Genomic DNA, 20441 nt, shown 5'->3' on the forward strand with positions numbered 1-20441 from the left:
AAAGGCTCGTCTCAGTTTTGCCAGAAAACATCTTGATGATCCCCAAGACTTTTGGGATAATACTCTGTGGACAGACGAGACAAAAGTTGAACTTTTTGGAAGGTGTGTGTCCCATTATGTGTGGTGTAAAAGTAACACCGCATTTCAGAAAAAGAACATCATACCAACAGTAAAATATGGTGGTGGTAGTGTGATGGTCTGGGGCTGTTTTGCTGCTTCAGGCCCTGGAAGACATGCTGTGATAAGTGGAACCATGAATTCTGCTGTGTACCAAAATATCCTGAAGGAGAATGTCCGGCCATTCGTTTGTGACCTCAAGCTGAAGCGAACTTGGGTTCTGCAGCAGGACAATGATCCAAAGCACACCAGCAAGTCCACTTCTGAATGGCTGAAGAAAAACAAAATGAAGACTTTGGAGTGGCCTAGTCAAATTCCTGACCTGAATCCAATTGAGATGCTGTGGCATGACCTTAAAAAGGCGGTTCATGCCCGAAAACCCTCCAATGTGGCTGACTTACAACAATTCTGCAAAGATGAGTGGGCCAAAATTCCTCCACAGCGCTGTGGAAGACTCATGGCAAGTTATCGAAAATGCTTGATTGCAGTTGTTGCTGCTAAGTGTGGCCCAACCAGTTATTAGGTTTAGGGGGCAAACACTTGTTCACACAGGGCTATATAGTTTTGGATTTTGTTTTCCCTTAATAATAAAAACCTTCATTTAAAAACTGCATGATGTGTTTACTTGTGTTATCTTTGACTAATATATAAATTTGTTTGACGATCTGAAACATTACAGTGTGACAAACATGCAAAAAGATAAGAAATCAGTAAGGGGGCAAACACTTTTTCACACCACTGTATATGGTATACATACTATAGTATATGTATTATTCTCCTTTATCATGTCCTTTAAGTTAAATGTAACAATTATATTCAATTACATTTCACTTAGTTCATAGTCAATATGTAGAGTGCTGATACCAGTTTATGGCTGGCTATGGTTTTCTTCGTATTATTTTTTTTTCTAGAAAATATAAGAAAACCAGTTCAAAATCCAAAGATGTGGGCAGGTATTTGCAATGATATTACTGCAGAGAATCAAAGAAAAGCAGCAAATCCTTGTAGAACTAAAAATAGCAGACATAAAAAATTAATACTTCATAAATGACTTCATTATGAAAACTATCTCAAAACTAATCAATTAAGCAAGTGACCATTTAAGCACTAATGAAATTTGCAGATTTTTGCATATTTCTCCCTGCCAATGTGACAATTTTGTGTACTGTTGTCATGGCAATTTTAAATACAATTTGGCAGACATGAAATTACTGAGTAAGGTGTTAGGTTTGGGGGGGAGAAAATAAAAGAATGAGTGAGCAAATGAGAGGGGAAGAGGAGTTCATCTCTGAACTCAGCAGAGGGTAACTGTTGATTACCTCTGTGAGGATCTGAGCACCATGTTGTTAACAGAGGGCAACTCAACACAGAGTGGACTGGCTGCTGACTGTTATCTATCTGTCTATGCATTTAGATTGCATTTCTTCCCCTTTCTCACTGTCTCGTTTCCTCTGTCTAATCATGGCCTCTGTCAATTTGGAGCTGCTCTTCACTTAAGTAGCGGCAATCATGACTGATCTCTGAATCCATGTACATATGAATATGTTCACATGTACCCTGAACCATCTGGGAACATAATCAACAGGTGACCCAGTCAGATCATGTTTGATCTGGTTTTTACACAACATGACCTGTTAACCTTAACATTCTCTCTCTCTCTCTCTCTCGCTCTCTCTTTCTTTCTCTTTCTTCTCCGTCCTTGTCCTTTCTCACCTCCTCCTCCTCCTCTTCCATCCTCTGGAATACATGGTTATCGCCTGTGAGTGGTTGTCATGGCGATCAACCCCAAGAGACTCATCCCAAAACCAAAAGTTCTGCTTGTCTGAAATAGAACCTCCACCTCTCTTCAGGGGGAAGAGGAAGGGGGGGGTCAGTCAAGGAGAGAGAGTGAGAGCAGGAGACAATGAAGCAGCGTGCATTCATTCCAACTGGGTCACATCGCGGGACCATTGCGTAAGCGTAAACACTGATGCCCCTGTGCTTAGCACACACAGTGTCTTTCCAGAGCCTACTACTGATGGGACTCAGCCGTTTTGTTTGTGATTTTCAGATCCTAAATGGCACCAAGCTATGGTCCACTGCTTTTCTCTCATTCTCTTTCTCTCAGTGGATTAGTGATAAGTACATCATGACAGTGGAGTGAACCCTCCTCTCTGTTAGCTGCCAGGCTGGACAGCAGCATGACGTAGCACTTCTTCCCTGCTGAATATCTAAAAACAGGAAGAAGATTATACAGTTTTAGTGAAGCAGGACTGTAAATGCACCAAACCTGCATCATGATCCTCAGCACATTGATTCATTCATACAGCATGTGAGGCCTTTAGTAGATTTCAGTTATTGATCAAACTTAGATATGTTTCAGTTACTCCAACAGGTCATCATTTACATTCAAATGTCACTGGGTTTCCCAAACATATCCTCTTGGTGGTGGGGTAGCTGTACAGTAGTAGTGCTTCAGGCATGAATGCACAGGATGACTAACCTGGCCACATCTTCCCACTGTACATCATCCCTGTGCATGCTGGATATGTTGTTTACAGGCCATCTGTAGTGCTTGTCTGTTTCCAACATGCTCCACTTTTATGCGTGTTTGGACATCTTAACACCAATGTAAATAAACACCAGTGCAAAAGCAGTTGATATTTGCGAGAGTTGTTTGCGCAGTGCGCTGTGTGTGCGTCGGTAGAGGGTGTGATTGTCTATAAAAGGAATAGCCAAAGCCAGTTGTTTAAAGTCCTAGTTGGACGGTTTCAAATCCCCCTCTAGCACTGAGAGAGGAGAATAAAGGGAGGGAGTGCGGATGTGTGTATGCGTGTGTGTATGTGTGTCTGTCTGTTTGCATGTCAGGCGAGTCTTTCCAATCAGGAAGGGATGCGAGAGACACTGACAGACAGATGGACTTCAGAAAGACAGACTGGGAAAGCAAAGGGAAAGACAGTGGAGAAGAGAAAGACGGGGGTGGGGCTACTGGAAGGGGCGTGATCAAACTGTTGTCACTCAGTGGAGGTTGCCATGACGAGTGGGCGGCCCTGAACAGCGGGACATCCAATGGGAGACGACGCTGCTTGTGTCACCATGGTGACGGGGCTGTGCCCAGGGAGGTTGTGATGGGTTGACAGGTGCGTGACAATCGGAGCTCTCTGCAAGCATGTACGCCAAAGGCAAGAGTAGCAACGTGCCGTCCGACAGCCAAGCCAGAGAAAAGTAAGTTTTATTTATGTGGGAGGAAACCGCGGCTGTGAGGGAAGTTCATGAGCGGCCAGGGGCAGTCACACACGGAGCTGCGGTAGGGAAGCGCACACGGTGCTACACTCAGCGGCATGGGGTTCTCTGCTCATCGCTCTGCAAGGCTTGGAAAGTTGGCTGCTTCATTTATTTGAGGAAAGATAGACATTTTGTCGGCGGGGTTATTATATTAAGTAGGGTAGAATTTAACATGCAGTTTCTGCTTCACTGGTGATTTCAGGTTTTTATGCAGAATACAGCAACATCCTTGTCTTATGAGGTCTTCTCATTCCGCTGCTTGTTGCCGTTTCATTTAGAGCTATTTCATTTTAAACTATCATTTGTGATTTTGCATTGGTTCACGTGTATTTTACACGTGTATTTAACTGTTCAGAATATGTAACGGTGTAACAGTTTTGTAGACAAAACTAGACATTTGCGGCCGTTTTGTCGGCAGTGGAAGCGGCAGCGAAGTCCACGCATTTGACTGCTCCAAGCCGCTGTGTGTTTCGAGGTGTCGGTTTCCATTAGACTACCTTGAGTGCCGTGCTCCACGAGTCCAGTCACCGCTACAGTACATGAGATTAGTGACAGCAGTCACCGTTGGCACATTTGGAGAGACAACCCCAATCGACAGGTTTTTTTTTAAATAGTTGACCGTATAGAAAATATGTTTCCTGTTTACGCACCAGCAAGCACATTTATACGGTTTTAATGGGAAGAACTCGTGATTAAAAACAGTTTTCTGTGTGACAGGGTTTGCAAACAGAGCGCACAGTTTGACCCAAGAATGGGACTAATTGCTTTTTCTTTATCAGACAAGAGGTTAGAATTATGAATGCGGACATCATAGTTAAATATAGTTTTAAGAGACTATCTAGTTGGGTTGTTATAAATGTGGAAACTCATAATGGCCTAATGTGCAATCCATATACTGCATGCAACTTGGTACACAGTGTCACTTTTCCATACTACATCTTATCTGCTGTGATGTTGTAAAAACTAACACTAAATTCAGATGTTCTGGGAGTGTAGGTGCAGAGAGAATAAGGTGAAGCCCCTGTCCAGCTGTATTCAACCAGGAAAACCAGAACACTCAGGTCAGGTGTGAACAGGGATCATACGATCAGCACCTGCTGGGAAGGTGGAGCATATTGATGATATGCCCTCCTCTGTGAACAGACAAAAACATTTATTGTCAGTTTACCTCTGGTTAGCACCTCTGCAGCTAATAAGGGATTCAGCCAGGGAGAGAGTTACAGGAGGGAAAACAGAAAATGAGCAGAATTCACAGAGCCCTTGCATTCAACCTTTTATTTTTCTGTTGTTGCCACCTGACAGTTTTTTGTGGTTATTTTTCTTGAGAATCTGTCCATAAAAGATAAGATTAATCATCTCCTCTCTACTCCCAGCTACTGCTACTTATTTATTGTGTCTTTTGAATTCCATTCGCTCATGTTTGTCAACAGTGTGATTGAGTGTTCAGCTCTGTCCCTTGAGCCCTATTCTTTATCCCCAATCGATATGGAAAGGATAGGACCGAACAGTGTGGCTCTATCGCTGTCTTATGTGCACTGACAGAGGCAGAGATGGAAAGCTTCCTTCAGGCCTGTAAGATAATCTATGTGAACACATGTAAACGTGTGTGTATGTGCAAGCATGTATGTGATCAGCTTTCCTGTTGATACTTACTTTGTAGAAGTGTTATTCAGACATCCCCTGATGGTTTCTGAAGTAGCTCAGTTCACCTTTGATGAAGAGACTGCATGCAGTTCATATTTTCTAACATGCTGCATAAAAAAAAATCCACCTAAATATTGGTCATGTAGATGTAGCAGACATGAGCTTGTCTCACAGTTTTAGAGCTACTTGCAGGTTAAACTTTCATAAACACCTAAATTGATGTGACTGAAATAATGCTTTTGTATTTGAGCATGAATTTTAACATTTCTGCCAAAAATAGGTTAGCATGTTTATTTACTATAAAAGAAGCCATGGAGATGTCTTCTGGGGCTTCACAAAGATAGAGTTTGACTATGGCGTGGAGAACTAAATTTATCTGTTGCACAAAGCTATTTGGCTCTTTGACTATCATAAGCAGGACTAATTTTCTATGAATTCTGGGTAAATTAATACTTTTTCAAACTACAGCACCTGTCTGACTGAACAATTGCATCAAATCATTGAATTCCCTTCACTCAGCAGAAAACCTACGCTTCCTAGAAGAATTGAACAGTTCAACAAGGACATTTTAGTGGGAAAATTCAGCGAAGAATGTACCAGTAAAACCCTTTACCTTCTCATTGCTTGATCAGCTAAACCCAAATTTTGGGCCATGTTTTCACCTCTTTTTTCAGGTGCTGCCACTAGTTGTTACCATGGAAACATTGGTCTTAGATATAAGTTAGCCTAGGACTAGGATGTCTTAACTTTTTCAGCTCAAGATACAGTAAGTCACTTTTTTGTGAACCTTTCTAACCTAAATAAAACGTATATAAGAGAAAAATCAAAACTGGTTTAACATTATAGACCAGTCTAAAATGTTTTTGTGAAACCGGCCCCTGATTATTTCAGGGATTCATCTTTCTTTTTAATTATAATAAACAGTTGGCCGCATACAGTACACGTTAGTTCTATTCTATAGTTGATTTTTGTCATGAATGTTCATACACGGTCCAACAGATACATTGTCTGTGTGTGCTGATCTAGATCGATGTGTTTATTGGATCATAACAGGTCAGACCCTTCCTGTAGTCAGTAAACATTATTTTTATCTTACTGCTTGGTTTCACATTTTATTTAGGTTTCTGTGTTGTTGCAGATCATGTCGTTATGTCTGCTTAAATTGTGAGTCAAGAATGATGTTTCATGGCATTACTGTCAAGGCTGTGATGAAAGAAAGGACCGAGTGGCAAGAAAACAAAAGATGAAAAGGCAGTGAATGGCAAAAATCAAGCAAGGCAGACTTTCATTTGTCTCCTAACAAGCAGCCTTGTTTATCACTGGTGTGTATCAGAGAAGCAGAGCAGGCCCGGCGCTGTGGAGTCTTCAGTTGTTTCTTATTTCTGCAACGCAGCAGGGGATCAGCAAGTGGGAGAGCCAGAGGGCAACAACAGATTGAGGGAGAGAGAGAGGAGGGGCGAGAGCAGGACTGAGGGAATTTGCTGGATCATTAGTTTACAGTGTTGTAGTATTGACCCCAGAATGGACCCCCGCAGACACAGGATGCTGGCGTCTCGCCAATGTAGATATAGGAGATCTAAATGCAACTGACCTCTATGCAGCTCTCTTCACTAGTGTGTGTGTGTGTTCATTCTTGAACTTTCTACATAGTGAGGACAAAAAAGTAATTTTTTTGCTATAAAGTGCAGACATTTTTGGAAAGTGAGGACATTTTGGCTGGTCCTCAATTTTTTAAACAGCTTTTTGAGAATTAAGACTTGGTTTTAGGGTTCAGGTTAGAATTAGGTATTTAGATCTAATGGTAAGGGGTTAGGGAATGCATTATGTCAGTGAATGTCCTCACAAAGATAGAAGTACAAGTGTGTTTGTGTGAGAGAAAGATAAGCATCTGGTTTGCCTGGTACGTCCTTGCTACCCTTTTTTTTTGCCTCCTCAGTGGTTAATATATCGCCGAGTTTCTAAATGTTTGTCTTGTGGTTTTGCAGTTTGCATACTAGAAGATAAAATGTAATGTAGTGTGATAAAAATCTTTCTATGCAGAATCACAACGTGTAGTACAAGCACAAGAACCCGCACTAAATATGCATAAAGACATTTATTTTTACAGTATGCAGAATCTGCCTGAGATTATTAAACAACATAAAGGAATCTTTCTTCTGTCCATTAAGAAACTATGTGGATGCTTATGGTTTGTGTCTACACTTTTTTGATTACCACCTATTATTTTTCCTTGTCAGCTAAGCTCATGTTCAGTATTATGATACCATATATTAAAATATAATCATTTTCCTTAAACCATTATGAATAGCTCCATCCACCTGACATTTCTTCAGGTGGTAAATCCTTTATGCAAAGATTACATGGTAAGTAAACACTGACTGCACAAAACATTAGAACCAGGCAGTATTTCATGAATTGCACTGAAGATGTGGCTAAAGTTGTTATTATTTATTGATTTCCTTTATTTAGGATAATCTGTATCCTTCATAAATGAGGATATGTGAATTAAGAGGAGGACATTTTAAAGTATCACTTGTCATCTAAATCATGTAAAACAGTGGCTGCAACTCAGAATAGGGGAGGGAATATTTTATAGCATCATACTGATTTTTTTTAAATAAAATCCTGATGCATGTTTTGAACATTTCTCTTTATACTTTTAGTCCACATCTGTGTGTGTGTGTGTCAGGATGTTAGGAAATAGGAAGCGATTTTCAGGCTACATCCATGTACCTGTAGTGAACACTCTCAGTCAGCAACACTACAGCTCTCGTTCACCCTCTCGCTGGCTGTACCTGTGTTAGGGTCTGCACTTGATTTTAATTCACAGTGACAGTACACGACCGCTGACTGTGTACTGCAGTTGTTAACGAGTGTAGGTTTAAGTCACTGGAAGTTAGAGGCCACATTCCACATAGTTCTGGGATTGTGGTCCTGAGTCATTCACATTGCAGCACATAGTACGCATTCCTTTTTCCTCTTCTCTGTGTGTAGTTAGTCATGGAACAAACTCGGTCGCAAGTCTTTGCACTTCTCTCCATTTCTCTCAGTCTGGCAGACATAGACCTCATATCTGTTTTGGACTTTTTCCTAGAGAGTGGGAGCTGTGTTTTATTTGTTTTTTTTTAAGATATCATAATAATGAGCACTGTAGCTATAAACTCACAACTGTGAAAAGTCCAACTATCATAACTGTCATTGTGTGTTCAGTCTGTAGTTCAGGTGGCAGCCGTCAGTTTAGTGCAGACTTAAGCATTTCTGGGATCATCATTCAGTTCACATATGAACACACAAACATTTGGACTTTGATCTTTGTGAGGACACTCATTGACATAATGCATTCCATAGCCTCTTACCCTAACACTTAACCATCAGGACTTATCTAAATCTAATTCCAGCCTGAACCCTAAAACCAAGTCTTAACCTTCAAAAAGGTGTTTCAGAAAATGCGGGTCTGCCAAAATGTCCTCATTTTGTAGCGAAAAACATTTTTTTAAGTCCTCACTATATAGCACAAGATATATATATGTGTGTGTGTGTGTGTGTGTACACACACAGCTACAGTATTTCTGAGCCGAAACACCTCAGAATCCTGCACGGAGGCTGCCAGTGCAGCATTGCGCGGACTGAGGCAAGCAATGCATGCTGGGAGTGTTTATCCGACAGAAGCAATTCAGGCTGCCACTCTGGCTCTGACACTAAGGCGCATTACAGGAGAACTACAATAAAAATAGAGCACTATCTCTCTCACACACATACACACACACACACACACATCCTGTCTGATAACAATGCCTTTGCGGCGACTGTGTGGGAAATCAGATGTCGTCCGTGCCAGCTGACACCTGATGAACATAGTAGATGAGTTTTTTTTGCTTGTTTACTTAATTTCATTGTCCTTGAGAAATGACAGAGGAAAGAGAAAGGAAGATCATCTGTTAGAGCATGAAGAGAAGACTCATGCCAGAGGATAAACATATGTTGCTGGGGAACTTGGCGGGTAAAAAAGAGAAGCAGAGTGTGGAAAATGAGTATTGAACTAGAATGGTGGAAAACAACTTTAAAATTTGACATCAGCTGAGAGTTTAAAAATGAATGACTAAGTGAAAGTGCCCACATCAAACGAGGAGAGGTGGGATGAGTTTCCTGCAGGACATTATGGTCTAGTGGCCGTGTGTCGGACCGCTGCACTCCAGACACGCCTCACTGTCGGTGGATCACTTGCACCTGTTAGTGGCCACACCTGGTTCTGTTGGCTGAAGTCCAGTGACAGTGGGAAACCCTCACCCCATACATAAAAGCCACATGGTGGGTGTCAGATTTAATTAAGATGCTGCTGAAGTTGACAGGGAATAATATAAAAGTGTGTGTGTTTGTGTGTGTATCGGTTTTTTGCTGCTTTGGGTCAATAGAGAATATACTGTGTGTGTAAGTCTGTAAGCTCATCTCAGCTGTCTACTTACAGCACTATCCCTGTATGTTTCATCCCTCAAAATCAACTTCCATATGCCTGTCACGCTGCCTGTGTGAATGTGAACTATAACATCCAGTGATCATTACACAGCTAATAGCCTCTCCAGCTCTCATGGGATGCTTGTGAACAACTGTGAAAACACTGAGAGCTGTCACTGCTCTCTGCTGTTGTCTTTCAACAGCATTGACGGTCAGTGAAAGATATCAACTTAAAACTGTTGCCAGTGTATTTAATCCTCGCAGCGTTTTAGATTAGCATCAATCTGAGAAAACCAGCAAAGAAATGGGGCTGTGATTTGTTTTCTTCAAATGTAAGTGGTGATGACAGTTTGACAAGGCTCTGATAGAAAACACTTTTTAACTTGCTCGACACATAGAGGCTGTTAAAAGTTCTCTTTTATCTGCTGGCATCCCTCCTAGTCTCTCTCTTATCCCTGCTGCCAGAGATGTAACTTGCCACAGAACTGCTATCAAAGCAGCGGCCTCTTATTGAGCTGTGTGAAGCAGGGGGGCAGACAGCCTCTGATCGACGCAGGCAAAAAAGGGGTGACATGTCAATCAACAGACAGTACACTGTAGAAAGCACCCTCACAGGACACCTTGGGGTCCTTGGGAAGGATTGATGTGACAAAAGGCCTCAGTCTGCATCAGATAGCATGAGGGAAAAGAGAGGAGGAGAGGGCACCGCATCCTGAAAGTCTTTTATCACTCCACTCAAAAAGATGCAGGGTATGGCTGAGTGAGTTTATCACCCTGTGCTGGTCCCTTAGGATCCCTTGGGTGTCTCTGAATGCTTCTGTTTTAATTAGAAACACACCAACACATCATATCTCTTCTCTTCTATACAGTATATATACAGTACAGTGTATCAGGTTTGTCTATTGTATTGAGATACTGACATTTGCACAGTAGAGGATTCAGATCAGTGCACTGTAGATGAGTATGAGACATGAAGCGGGGGGGCGGGAGTTCATACTGTACTGTGCTTTGCTGACAGGAAACTACAATAAATGCTATCAGGCTTTGTTTGTGTTGTTAGTGGTAGCACTTGTGGTTTTGTCAGGACGTTATTTCTTTATTTCTTTATTTATTTATTTATTTTTCCCCTTGTGACACCAGATATGCACAGCTTTGCTCCAGACCACAGCACGGTAAGGATGCTCTCCCTCAAAGCGCTTCCTGTAACCTGAGAGCTCCAGCCAAAAGTAAATGTTGGTGGAAACAACACTTACCGTCTATAGGCTCATTTGAAGTGTGCTTTTATATTCAAAGCCCAACAGTTTTCTTTGTCAGGAACAGAAATTCATTTAGCAGCCTTGCAGCATGTAGTTGACATCTTTCCCCAATTTCTATCAAAGTGTGTGTGTGTGTGTGTGTGTGTGTGTGTGTGTGTGTGTGTGTGTGTTGTGTCACAGTCACTTTTGTACTGTATGATTGTGCTCACCAGTTTAACTTTCACTGCTTTTGTAAGTGTCATAGTGTAACTGCAGATGCTGCTGTGCCTCCCCTGCCTGCCGAGGATAGTGGAGGTCGGTTGGAGGCCTCTCTGCTGATATTTCTCCATCATTGATATGCAAGCTGCACTGCACAGGCGCTAGCACAAGGTTAAGCATGCGTGACGGCCAGGCTTAGGAACTGCTTCAGACTCTCTCTCATTCATTCTGTATCCCTCGCATTCCTCATGCAGACACACACACACACTTCTTTTTCTGTGCCTTCTTTATGCATAGCCTTCAGTTGTTCTGTCTTGCTCTCTGTTTTGTGAAGTTAAGCCACAGTCTTCACTTTAATTCTCCATAAATGTACCATCCTTACATGACCACATACGCTCTCAGTCCACTGATCCTTATAAAGTCCACAATGGTATTTTCTCCCTTTTCAGTGCAAGGCAGTATATCCCCCTCACTTAGGATTTAAATTGCTGACATAGAGTCCTTGACTTTTTAAGGTCTACTTAAAGCCATTTCATAGCCATCAAGAAGCAGGAAGGGAAAATGAGTGTCACAAGGTGGAGAGCAGGACAATGGTGGGTTCCAGTCTGGGATTATAGGCTACAGATGGTACATGCATTTTGTCTTTTCGTGGTGTTTTTTTGTTCTTCTTGTTATTAAATGGTATTAGTAATTTAACAGACATCTCAGTGCATAAATGTTAGTGCTAATTTATACACCCTCGTGTTGCAGTAAGATTTATTTCCCTGAATGGATAGTCATTTATTTATGCTTCCTCCAGAGCCTCTGTGCAGGCCTTAATAGCCTCACATTCTTCCCCAAATTGCTCTAGATTGCCTTCATCTGTATCAGTTTTTTTATCTCATCTCAAAGCTTTGTTGCCCAAAAGAATAGAGGCCTATTAGAACCCTGGAGAAAGAATTCCACTCCTGTAAGATTAGAGCAGTGAAGTCCTCCCAGTCTTCTCCTTCTCCATCTATTTTCATAATAGTTGCTGCTGATTGTGGAATGTTGTATTGTGTGAGCTGAACAATGACAGTGTGTTGCTGAACGGATGGTGGGAGAGGAGAACCTCTCAGGTCGTCACATTCCAGGTCCTACATACTATTTTAGGACAGGGAAGCAGTGGCAAGGTTGGCAACAAGGAAATACCTTAGCCCCATTCTGTGTATATGAAAGTGAGAGTAAACAAGGAGAGGATTTGTGAAAGAGAGAATGGTCATACAGTAAAAACTTGTTCTAGTCAAAAAGTGTGCACAGCAACGTGATTGTGGGTCTACATTTATGAAATAGTTGACCCTTCCATAAACCCCTCCTCTGAACAGTGATTGCCCATTCAAAGACCATAACAACAGTCTAATCTTATATTTTTCTCTATCATCTTTATAATAACATTAGCTATACACTGCAGTAATAGAACAATGCTGTGTCTTTAATATCTTATGGCTAGGTAACTAGTGAGAATGATGACATTTTGCCTGATACTTTGGGATGACATCCCTATATAGGATTCTCATTTTAAAATGAGTCACCTGGAAATAGTAAAAACACAGCAGGAGACTGTTTTAAACTTATCCACGGTGCTAACATTAACTTAATTTGCTAGCTATAGCTATAGCCTATAGTTTTCTAGGGACAGTTGCCACCAGCCAGAAATGAGAAGCTTGTTTTGGTCTACCTCTGTCTGAAAAAGTGGGCCCAAAACTCACAAAGAATTTCCAGCACTGTAAATTGCATAATGTGTTGTGCATAGCAACCGTAACAAAATGGGGTTGGTAAACAGCTTCATTTACCCCCCATACAATCCTACCTCGCTTTTTTTATTCAACTTTGTACTAACAGTGAGATTAAAGTTTGTGTTACTGTTTAACACAGAAGCAATTAGTGCATTAATCCAAAAATGCATCAGCAACTGCTTTGATAATCAGCTGTTGTATGAGGATTTGTGGTTTTATATCACAGCAAAATGAATATCTTTCTGTTTTGGACTATTCATTGGATGAAACAAGAACATTAAAGACAAGGGCAGGGGATTTCTTATTATTGTCATTATTTCATAAACTGTCAGAAAAAAAATGTATATATTAATCAATTAAGAAAACAGCTGTCTTAGTGCAAAGTGCTTAGAATTTTTAGTCTACCCTGAGTGATACTGTATAAATCAGGTGCATCTCCCCCTAACATATATGCTATATGTTGTTTTGGACATGCTGTGCAGTACACAGTGCTGGGAATTAGCCTGTCTGCTCATGATCCATTAAATCCGTCTTTCCCGAGGCACTGTAAAAATAGACTTTGAAAGAATACAGTAATTAACCTGGTATGATCACTAAGTGTTGTCATCAAACTCTAAGTCCTCTCTGTAAACAGCAGTTTAATATTCTGAGCTTTATGGCTACATTGCATTGAAGATTTACTGTAATAGCTTGTAGAGAAATTTGAACAAGGAAAACACTCCTAAAAATCATTGGTGTTCTTTCAGCTGTGAAATTAAACAAACTCCCCACGAGAGGTGACTCAATCTAAACAAATCAAAACCAATGAAATGGAACTCAAATTAAGAAAGTGATGGATTTGCCTGTGCTTTTATTTGATTTATCCACTTTACATGTTCTGCAAACAAATTTCACATGTAGAAAAATCTTACTCGCTGAGGCCTGGGCGTGAACAACATATTTTTTATAAAGGACACAAATGCATTTTTGCTCAATTAGTGTTGGTAAACAGTGAGCTTAGCCATCATGCTCTCCAGCTCCCTTTGTTTCTCCCGCTTTCTGATAAGCTGGCACTTCCTGTTATCTCGGCCCCAGGCATTGTTGTCTGCTCAGTGAGACAGCAGAGTCTCTGCACCGCTGACAGAACAAGAACTGTTTCACTTTGTCTGATTGTGCTTGTATTAGTCGGGGGGATGCTTCCTTTTTATTGTGTTGTCTGTTCAAGTCTTAATTGCAGCTGCACTAATTCGCTGTTTTCAAGAAGCAAGTGGGGGAGCGTATCCTGCCAGAGCTGCTGCCAGTCAGTCAGTGCACTCTGTTACACACCACCCACTGAACTCGACACAGTGTTTCACTCATACACAAAAACTCAATAATGAATTTAGTAGTATTCTTATACCATCAGTGAGTTTTATTTGATTACAGACATTCCAATGACATACACTAAAACAGTATAACAGAAAAAACGCACTTGATCTAAGAACTCTTGTCAACTAGAACTAAGAGTACAATAATATAAAAGCTGTTGCACCAAAATATCTAATGAATCAAGATAAGCAACAAAGGGTTTAGGGCTGAAATAGTCATTTTACTGATTAGTTGAGCAACAGAAAAGTAATTTAACTTCGATAAATGATTCAAGCTTTAACTTCATTTTTCAATTAAAAGTAGCAAACATTACCCATAGCTCCAGCATTTACAGGAAATTATAAGAATAGTGAGCTGAATATCTTTAGGTTTTGGAATGCTGCTCAGACAAAACATGCAATTTGATGACATTAGCTTTAAGAAACTATGAAGGGCATTTTCTGACATTTTTAGACCAGAAAACAATAACTGTAAAAAATAATTGTTGCAGGCCTCTAATAGTTTCACCTAAAGCAGATTAGGCTGTCCTTGCGAAAGAGGGTGGAGGTCTGTATCGACAGTTGGACTTGTGGTCATAGTGTTTTGATAAGTTGCCTGTTATCAGTATTTGTCCTGTTCACCCAGTAGCTTCGGTTAGTACACAGTTTCTCTGTTACATTATTCTTCTTTTTTATTAAGGATCAAAACAGCATACCAAGTACTGGCCATATGTTCATTGTAGTTGTTCAGTTGATTAGTCTGAACAAAAGCCAGGGAACAATATGATGAATTTTCTGGTGACATATTGTCAAAGGGTTTGCTATTCTCTGTTTTTATAGCATTTTGAGGTAGTTCTCAGGCTTGTAACCACTTTTCAGAATAAGATCAAATTAGACAGCACTCATTCTACCTAAAAGTGATATTCCTGTGATTGTTTGACCCTCATAATATGATTCATTGACCATGAGAACCTACCCCCAGCCTCTGGAGTCACATTGATATCATTATTAGATTGAAAGTTATTCAAGAACAGCAATATTTTACTAATGATGATTTTCTTCAGGATGTAGCGCAGCAACTGTTGAAGATGTGTCGAAATTGTTGACCCTCTACTTTATCAGCAGAGTTTCAGCTACAGTTTGGTATTAGTTGCAAGTCCGTAGCATTATTTGATATCTCACAGTAGTGAGTTTTCTGTGGGCCCTATAAATTTGAACATGCTGGATCAGCAGATCCTACTTTGGTGTGTGGTAGATGTTATGGGAATTGTTATCCAAGTATTGTAGGCATTGTGTATCAAATCAAATAAAATCAAATCAGCATTTATGTTATAGCACTTAAACACAAGTTGACCATGGTGCTTTACACAAAATACCAAAAGTCTAAAGCACCATGGTGTTAGAAGCAAAACTACTGACATCTGAATGATGGTCCAGATCAGTACCAAAATCTAATGGATTGTTCTGTGAGCCGTACCCTACCTCTCCAAAAAAATCCTCAAAATCCATTAATTACTTTTTGAGTTATGCTATGAACAAACGAACAGACCTTGGTAAAAATCTAACCTCCTTGGTGAAGGTAATAAGCAATTGCTTGAGCTCTCTTTGGCATTTGCCATTTAAAAAAAACACATATATTACAAATAATAAATGGCTAAAAAATGTGTGCATATATTAATAGAGATAAAGACAAAGTAAATGTTGTTACTGTGCATCAAATTTTCAATGCAAACACTATTATCTGTGTTCATTTAATATTTGTCTTTCAAGTGCCTGTTTTACAGCATTTATTTTCACCTTGAATTGGACTGTCCCAAGGGGGGGAGGGGGAGGAGATGGCTCTGGGATCTCCACTTAATGAAAGGTAAACACAAGGTCCACACTGAGGTGAGCCTAAGAATGCAGGAGCTCTTGCTCTCCATCAGGATATGAGCTTCATCCTTTTAACTTGTACTTTTACACATGACATTTCACCTTTCTGCTGCTGAATTCCTCTCTTTGTAGGAGGAAAGAAGTGAGAGCTACTTTTTCTTTTTACAGCCTCATGTTACAGTTACACCTCTTTATTATGTGACAAATATGAGAAGCATTTCCTCTTAATGTTTTTATCAGGTGATTGCTGAACATACAGTACAATGCTGTATGTCAACATCATTATCCCTCGAGTGCCGTGGCATTTATCAGCCACCCCCGTAATGTCACAGATTTTGTTTGTGCTGCTGGTCTAACCTCTCACACGGTTCTGAAGTCAGCTTGGTTCACCCTGATTGCTCTTAGCCAGTGCAGGCTGCACCGTTCTTTTCCAAGCCAGCATTCAGTCCTGTCACTGAGCCAAAGCCCCACTGAGGGTTTCACTCTGTGTTGTGGAAGTGGCAGGGATAAAAGCTAGGGCAAACATTTGCTCAGCAAAGCAAATTGAGACCATCTCAATGGAGACGAAGCAGGGAACATGAGCAGATAAAACACAGTTTATTTGGCTACGAGTGTCTCTCCTCAGCCTGTTTCCATACAGGATTATGACACGTGTTTTGTCAATCTTCAAAGCAGCAGTGAAATTTCCACTGCTCCTCCCAACTCTCAACTCTGCACCGATCCTGCAGCTGAGGCCAGTCAGCGTCAGAGAGGACATACTTTATATGAATATGTCTGTTCAAGTGCTCTGCCTTTAGCAGGAGCCATTAGAGAGATCTCAGGGGATGGGGAAGGGTAATGGAGAATATAGATTTAAGTTGTGACCATCAGCAAAAATACCAATTAGAAAAGCATCAGCAAGCAGCTAGTGATAGAGCCACAGCACAGTGCCAGTTGGGGGTTAATTGAAGGCATGTATTTGACTGAGAAATTGAAGGAGTCTAATGGAAGTGTTGTCTTCTCATATTTAAGTAATAAATCATCTGAATGTCGATAGTTGTATTCTTCTACATTAAAATGTACAGTTTATCCACATGCAGGTTTTTTTTGATGCACTTGCATTAGGTGTATTACACTTTTGGGTAAATGGCAATACAAAGCCTCTTGAAGACCTTGTGACCAACTAGTTTTTTGTCCTGTAAATTAATAGAAGGGATATCTTATTTACTGGCTACGATTCAGCCTCTTGAAACGCTTGCAAGTCAGGTTCAGTTCCACTTGTGCAAATCTAATGTTAAAGGGATGCATCTAAAACACAATACCAGCTCAGTCTCTCTCAGAGATCCTCCTGGATAAAGGTGAACACAGCAGCAGGCATGTTCATAATGTTGTCCTTCTCAGTTTAGTTCACTGGCAGCAGCATCGCTCCTCTTGTGCTCTGCACTGACCTCCCCTTGTTGCACTTCCCAGCTCCTTTCATTAATCATTTACTCTAACTCTTCTCTCCATCTCTTCCTCTTTTTATCTTCCCCTTCTTCTCTCATTGCATTTTTCTTCCTCTTTACCTTCTAGTCCTCTTGTTGCTGCTAATTTGTATCATTTCATCTTGCTCACCATCACTACATTTTTATCTTTGTTGACTGGTAGATCACCTATTATTGTCCTTCCCTCAGAACTATCAGTCCATCGCTGCATTTACATTCATAATCTCTCTCTTTTTTGGCTTGTTCTCTTTGGTTCTTGCAAACTGTATGGGTTTTGCTGCATGGATTCTCATTTGTGTGTGTGTGTGTGTATGTGTAATGTGTGCTTGTAGATGAGTCAAAAGAATAGCTCAAACAAAACAGCCACACTTTGCAACACTTTGAAACAATTAATCCACTCACACCTAGCTGTCCAACTCCCCTGCACAGATTCAGTGAAACTATACTTTTGTCTAATGAAAATGCATCAGGGATTAATCCACTAGAACCTGATTTACCAAATAAAGTGGTTTGGCCATGATCCTGTCCGTATACTCTCTCAAAGTGTTTTTATTTATTTATTTTTTTATAAATGAGCATCTTTTGAAGATGCTCTATGCTGTATAAACATTCCATAATTCCCATGCATGTTTGGGCCATTGTAGTTTTGCCTCCCTTGTTTTCCTGAAGCCCTTCATATAAGATGAATTATTCAGCATTGTAATGGGTCTATATTTGTCGTTGTTTATCTTGCTTCAATGCCCCTGCCACCCTCATCGCTGCCCCACCACCATCTCTCTCCCAGCTTTTATTTGTCCGTCTGTCTGTCTGGCAAGCAGAGTCGCTCTACCCTCAGAGGATGCTCCACTTTAATGAATGAAGCGGAGTCATTTAGCAAGGCTCTTAATGGCACATAAAGCCCCGCTGCTAGGCTTGATTAATCAGGGAAAGTGTTTGGCTGTCACACACAGGGCTGTCCTCAGCAGGGGCAGGAGCTTCACCGCAGTGCTCTCTTTCATGGTGGGTCCCTTCTCTATTCTCACCAGAGTTGTCTGGAGTCCAGGCTGCCAACACTCTTCTCCACCACTGGTGGTGTCTGTCTGATAGTGTGTGTCACCAGGGTGTCACAAGGCTTTATTTGAGAGTCGGCAGTCCTTTGGCTTCACTGTAGACTGGCCATGATGATGATCACAATGTTGATGATCCTAATGCTGAGTCAAAGACAGGTGCCTGTGATTTGTGTTGCTTTTGTGATCTGCACCTCTGTAGTGTCATGGGAGCTCAGTGCAGTCAGGGTAATGATATCAACAAAAAAGGTGCCTTTATAAAAAAGTTTATGGTAAAAAAAAAAATCATCACGTATATTGTTACCAGTTTTTTAAAGTCGCAAATGTCAGTATTGGCCTCAAAAAATGTTAAGCTGTAGAATGGTTTTCCTACCTACAACCTAGCTTGCAGGGTGGCACAGTAGTTGGTGCTTTTGCAAGAAGGTTCCAGGTTCAAGGCCTTTCTGTGCAGAGTCTTTTGTACAGCATAGATGTTTTTTGTACTTGTGGTTACTGCTGTCACTGCCTGTATTTCATATATGCTATAAAATTGTGTTACGTGGCAAAGAGAAAAGTCAGAAACCCTGACAACATATGCTAAACACCCTGTGTTAACTATGAGGTTGATTCTCATCAACACTGACTGAAGGATGCTCAGTTAACTACATCACACAGGCACCGAACTGAAAATGGTACTGGAACCAAACATTATGAGTTTTTCTGAAGTGGAGCTTTCTGTAGATCTAATTTATTCTAAGGTGTTACTGCTGTTTTGTCTATGAGAAACTCGAAGGCGAGACTTCTCCTTATTGCTTTATTATTGCGTAAAGTGTTCCATTCTCTTGAAAGCAAAGTGTTTCAAAGACACTATCGATGCTTCACAGTGTCACTTTTACTAACATTATTCTTCTCTGTGAGCACACAGCAGAGATTTAAGACGGTAATTTAGTCTTTTGTAGTAGGTAAGCATATCCAGGAGATAATTACAGTATTTCAACTTCTTGACTGTGACGTAGTTCAATCTAGGATTACTTTTCCATTGTTATTACCTCTCACACAGAACTCATTGAAATTCATTTATACGATTATAATGAAATTCTGTGCATACTCTAAGGCACAGCAAGGCCTATGTGTCTTTCATTCTGTTCTGTCTGTGTGTTATGTTTTCAGCACAGTGTGCACACATTTGCTTGTTCTCTTACATACAGAACTGTAAGAATCATCCAGTTTGGTCTGGCTGTTTTTGTTGCAGGGTTTTGTGTTAATTTGCAGAAGGAGGTCACAGCAGGGTACTTGGCTAACGGAGACATGGCTCAGTGAGAATCCTCGACATTAGAATATGAAAGTTTACAGATCTCAGAAGTATTCATCTTGGGACTCATTCGCCAGCACTCATCACCTCCATCCTAGTCATCTGCCTTTTTTCTGTCTTTCTATAATCCCCCTTCTTTACTTTCCTCTCTTCACCAGAACCTTTCTCGTATTTTCTGTCTTTCTAATTTCTTTCATCATGGTGGAAATGAGGATGTTCACTCTGTTTGGTTTTTCCTTTCATTTGTTTGTCTATCAGAGATCACTTGTCAAATTTCACTAAAATAGGAGAATAAGGTACATTTTACACCATTGTTCGGTTTAGGAAATCGGTGCATAACACACTCCACTCAAATGTGTTTGACCCATTCGTAGGAGACATTGCTAAAAGCAGCTGCATTCAGCAAGTGGCCTGAAACAAGACTCCAAATAAGTGCAAATGCTAATCTGTGTCTGCTGGTCGTGAAAACAAGTCACCATTTGCTAACAAGTTTGATCATATGAACTTCATACGGGGAGAATATGTCAATGTTGTTGTGCAACCTTCGACTGGAAAGTAGTGTCATGACTAAGCTGCACACAGGGACCAGACAATCTTTCTCTGACCACATCATTCTCTGTTGAGGAGACAGTTATTCATTATTTCCTGTGGGCAGGGATAATTTCCTACCACTGCCCGCACCCAACATCAGAATTTAATTTGGGCAAAGAAAATAAATTTGTAGCTTCTTACTTACAGGCGATGAGACCAACAATCTCT

General features: G+C 40.7%; 1 protein-coding gene across 7 annotated transcripts in view; it reads left to right on the forward strand.

Moving 5' to 3' along the window:
- The first annotated feature begins 3242 nt into the window (after positions 1-3242).
- ssbp2a (single stranded DNA binding protein 2a) overlaps positions 3243-20441 on the forward strand; it is a 47848-nt gene continuing 30649 nt past the window's right edge. For 2 of the 7 annotated variants that reach the window (XM_020594365.1, XM_020594366.1), the window contains exon 1: positions 3243-3321. In XM_020594365.1, the coding sequence (XP_020450021.1) occupies positions 3266-3321 (56 nt within the window). In that variant the 5' untranslated portion in view covers positions 3243-3265. The other 5 variants (XM_020594363.1, XM_020594364.1, XM_020594370.1 and 2 more) reach the window with 4 other exon arrangements.

The sequence above is a fragment of the Monopterus albus genome, unplaced genomic scaffold, assembly GCF_001952655.1.
Source record: "Monopterus albus unplaced genomic scaffold, M_albus_1.0 scaffold23.1, whole genome shotgun sequence".
Lineage (NCBI taxonomy): Eukaryota > Metazoa > Chordata > Actinopteri > Synbranchiformes > Synbranchidae > Monopterus > Monopterus albus.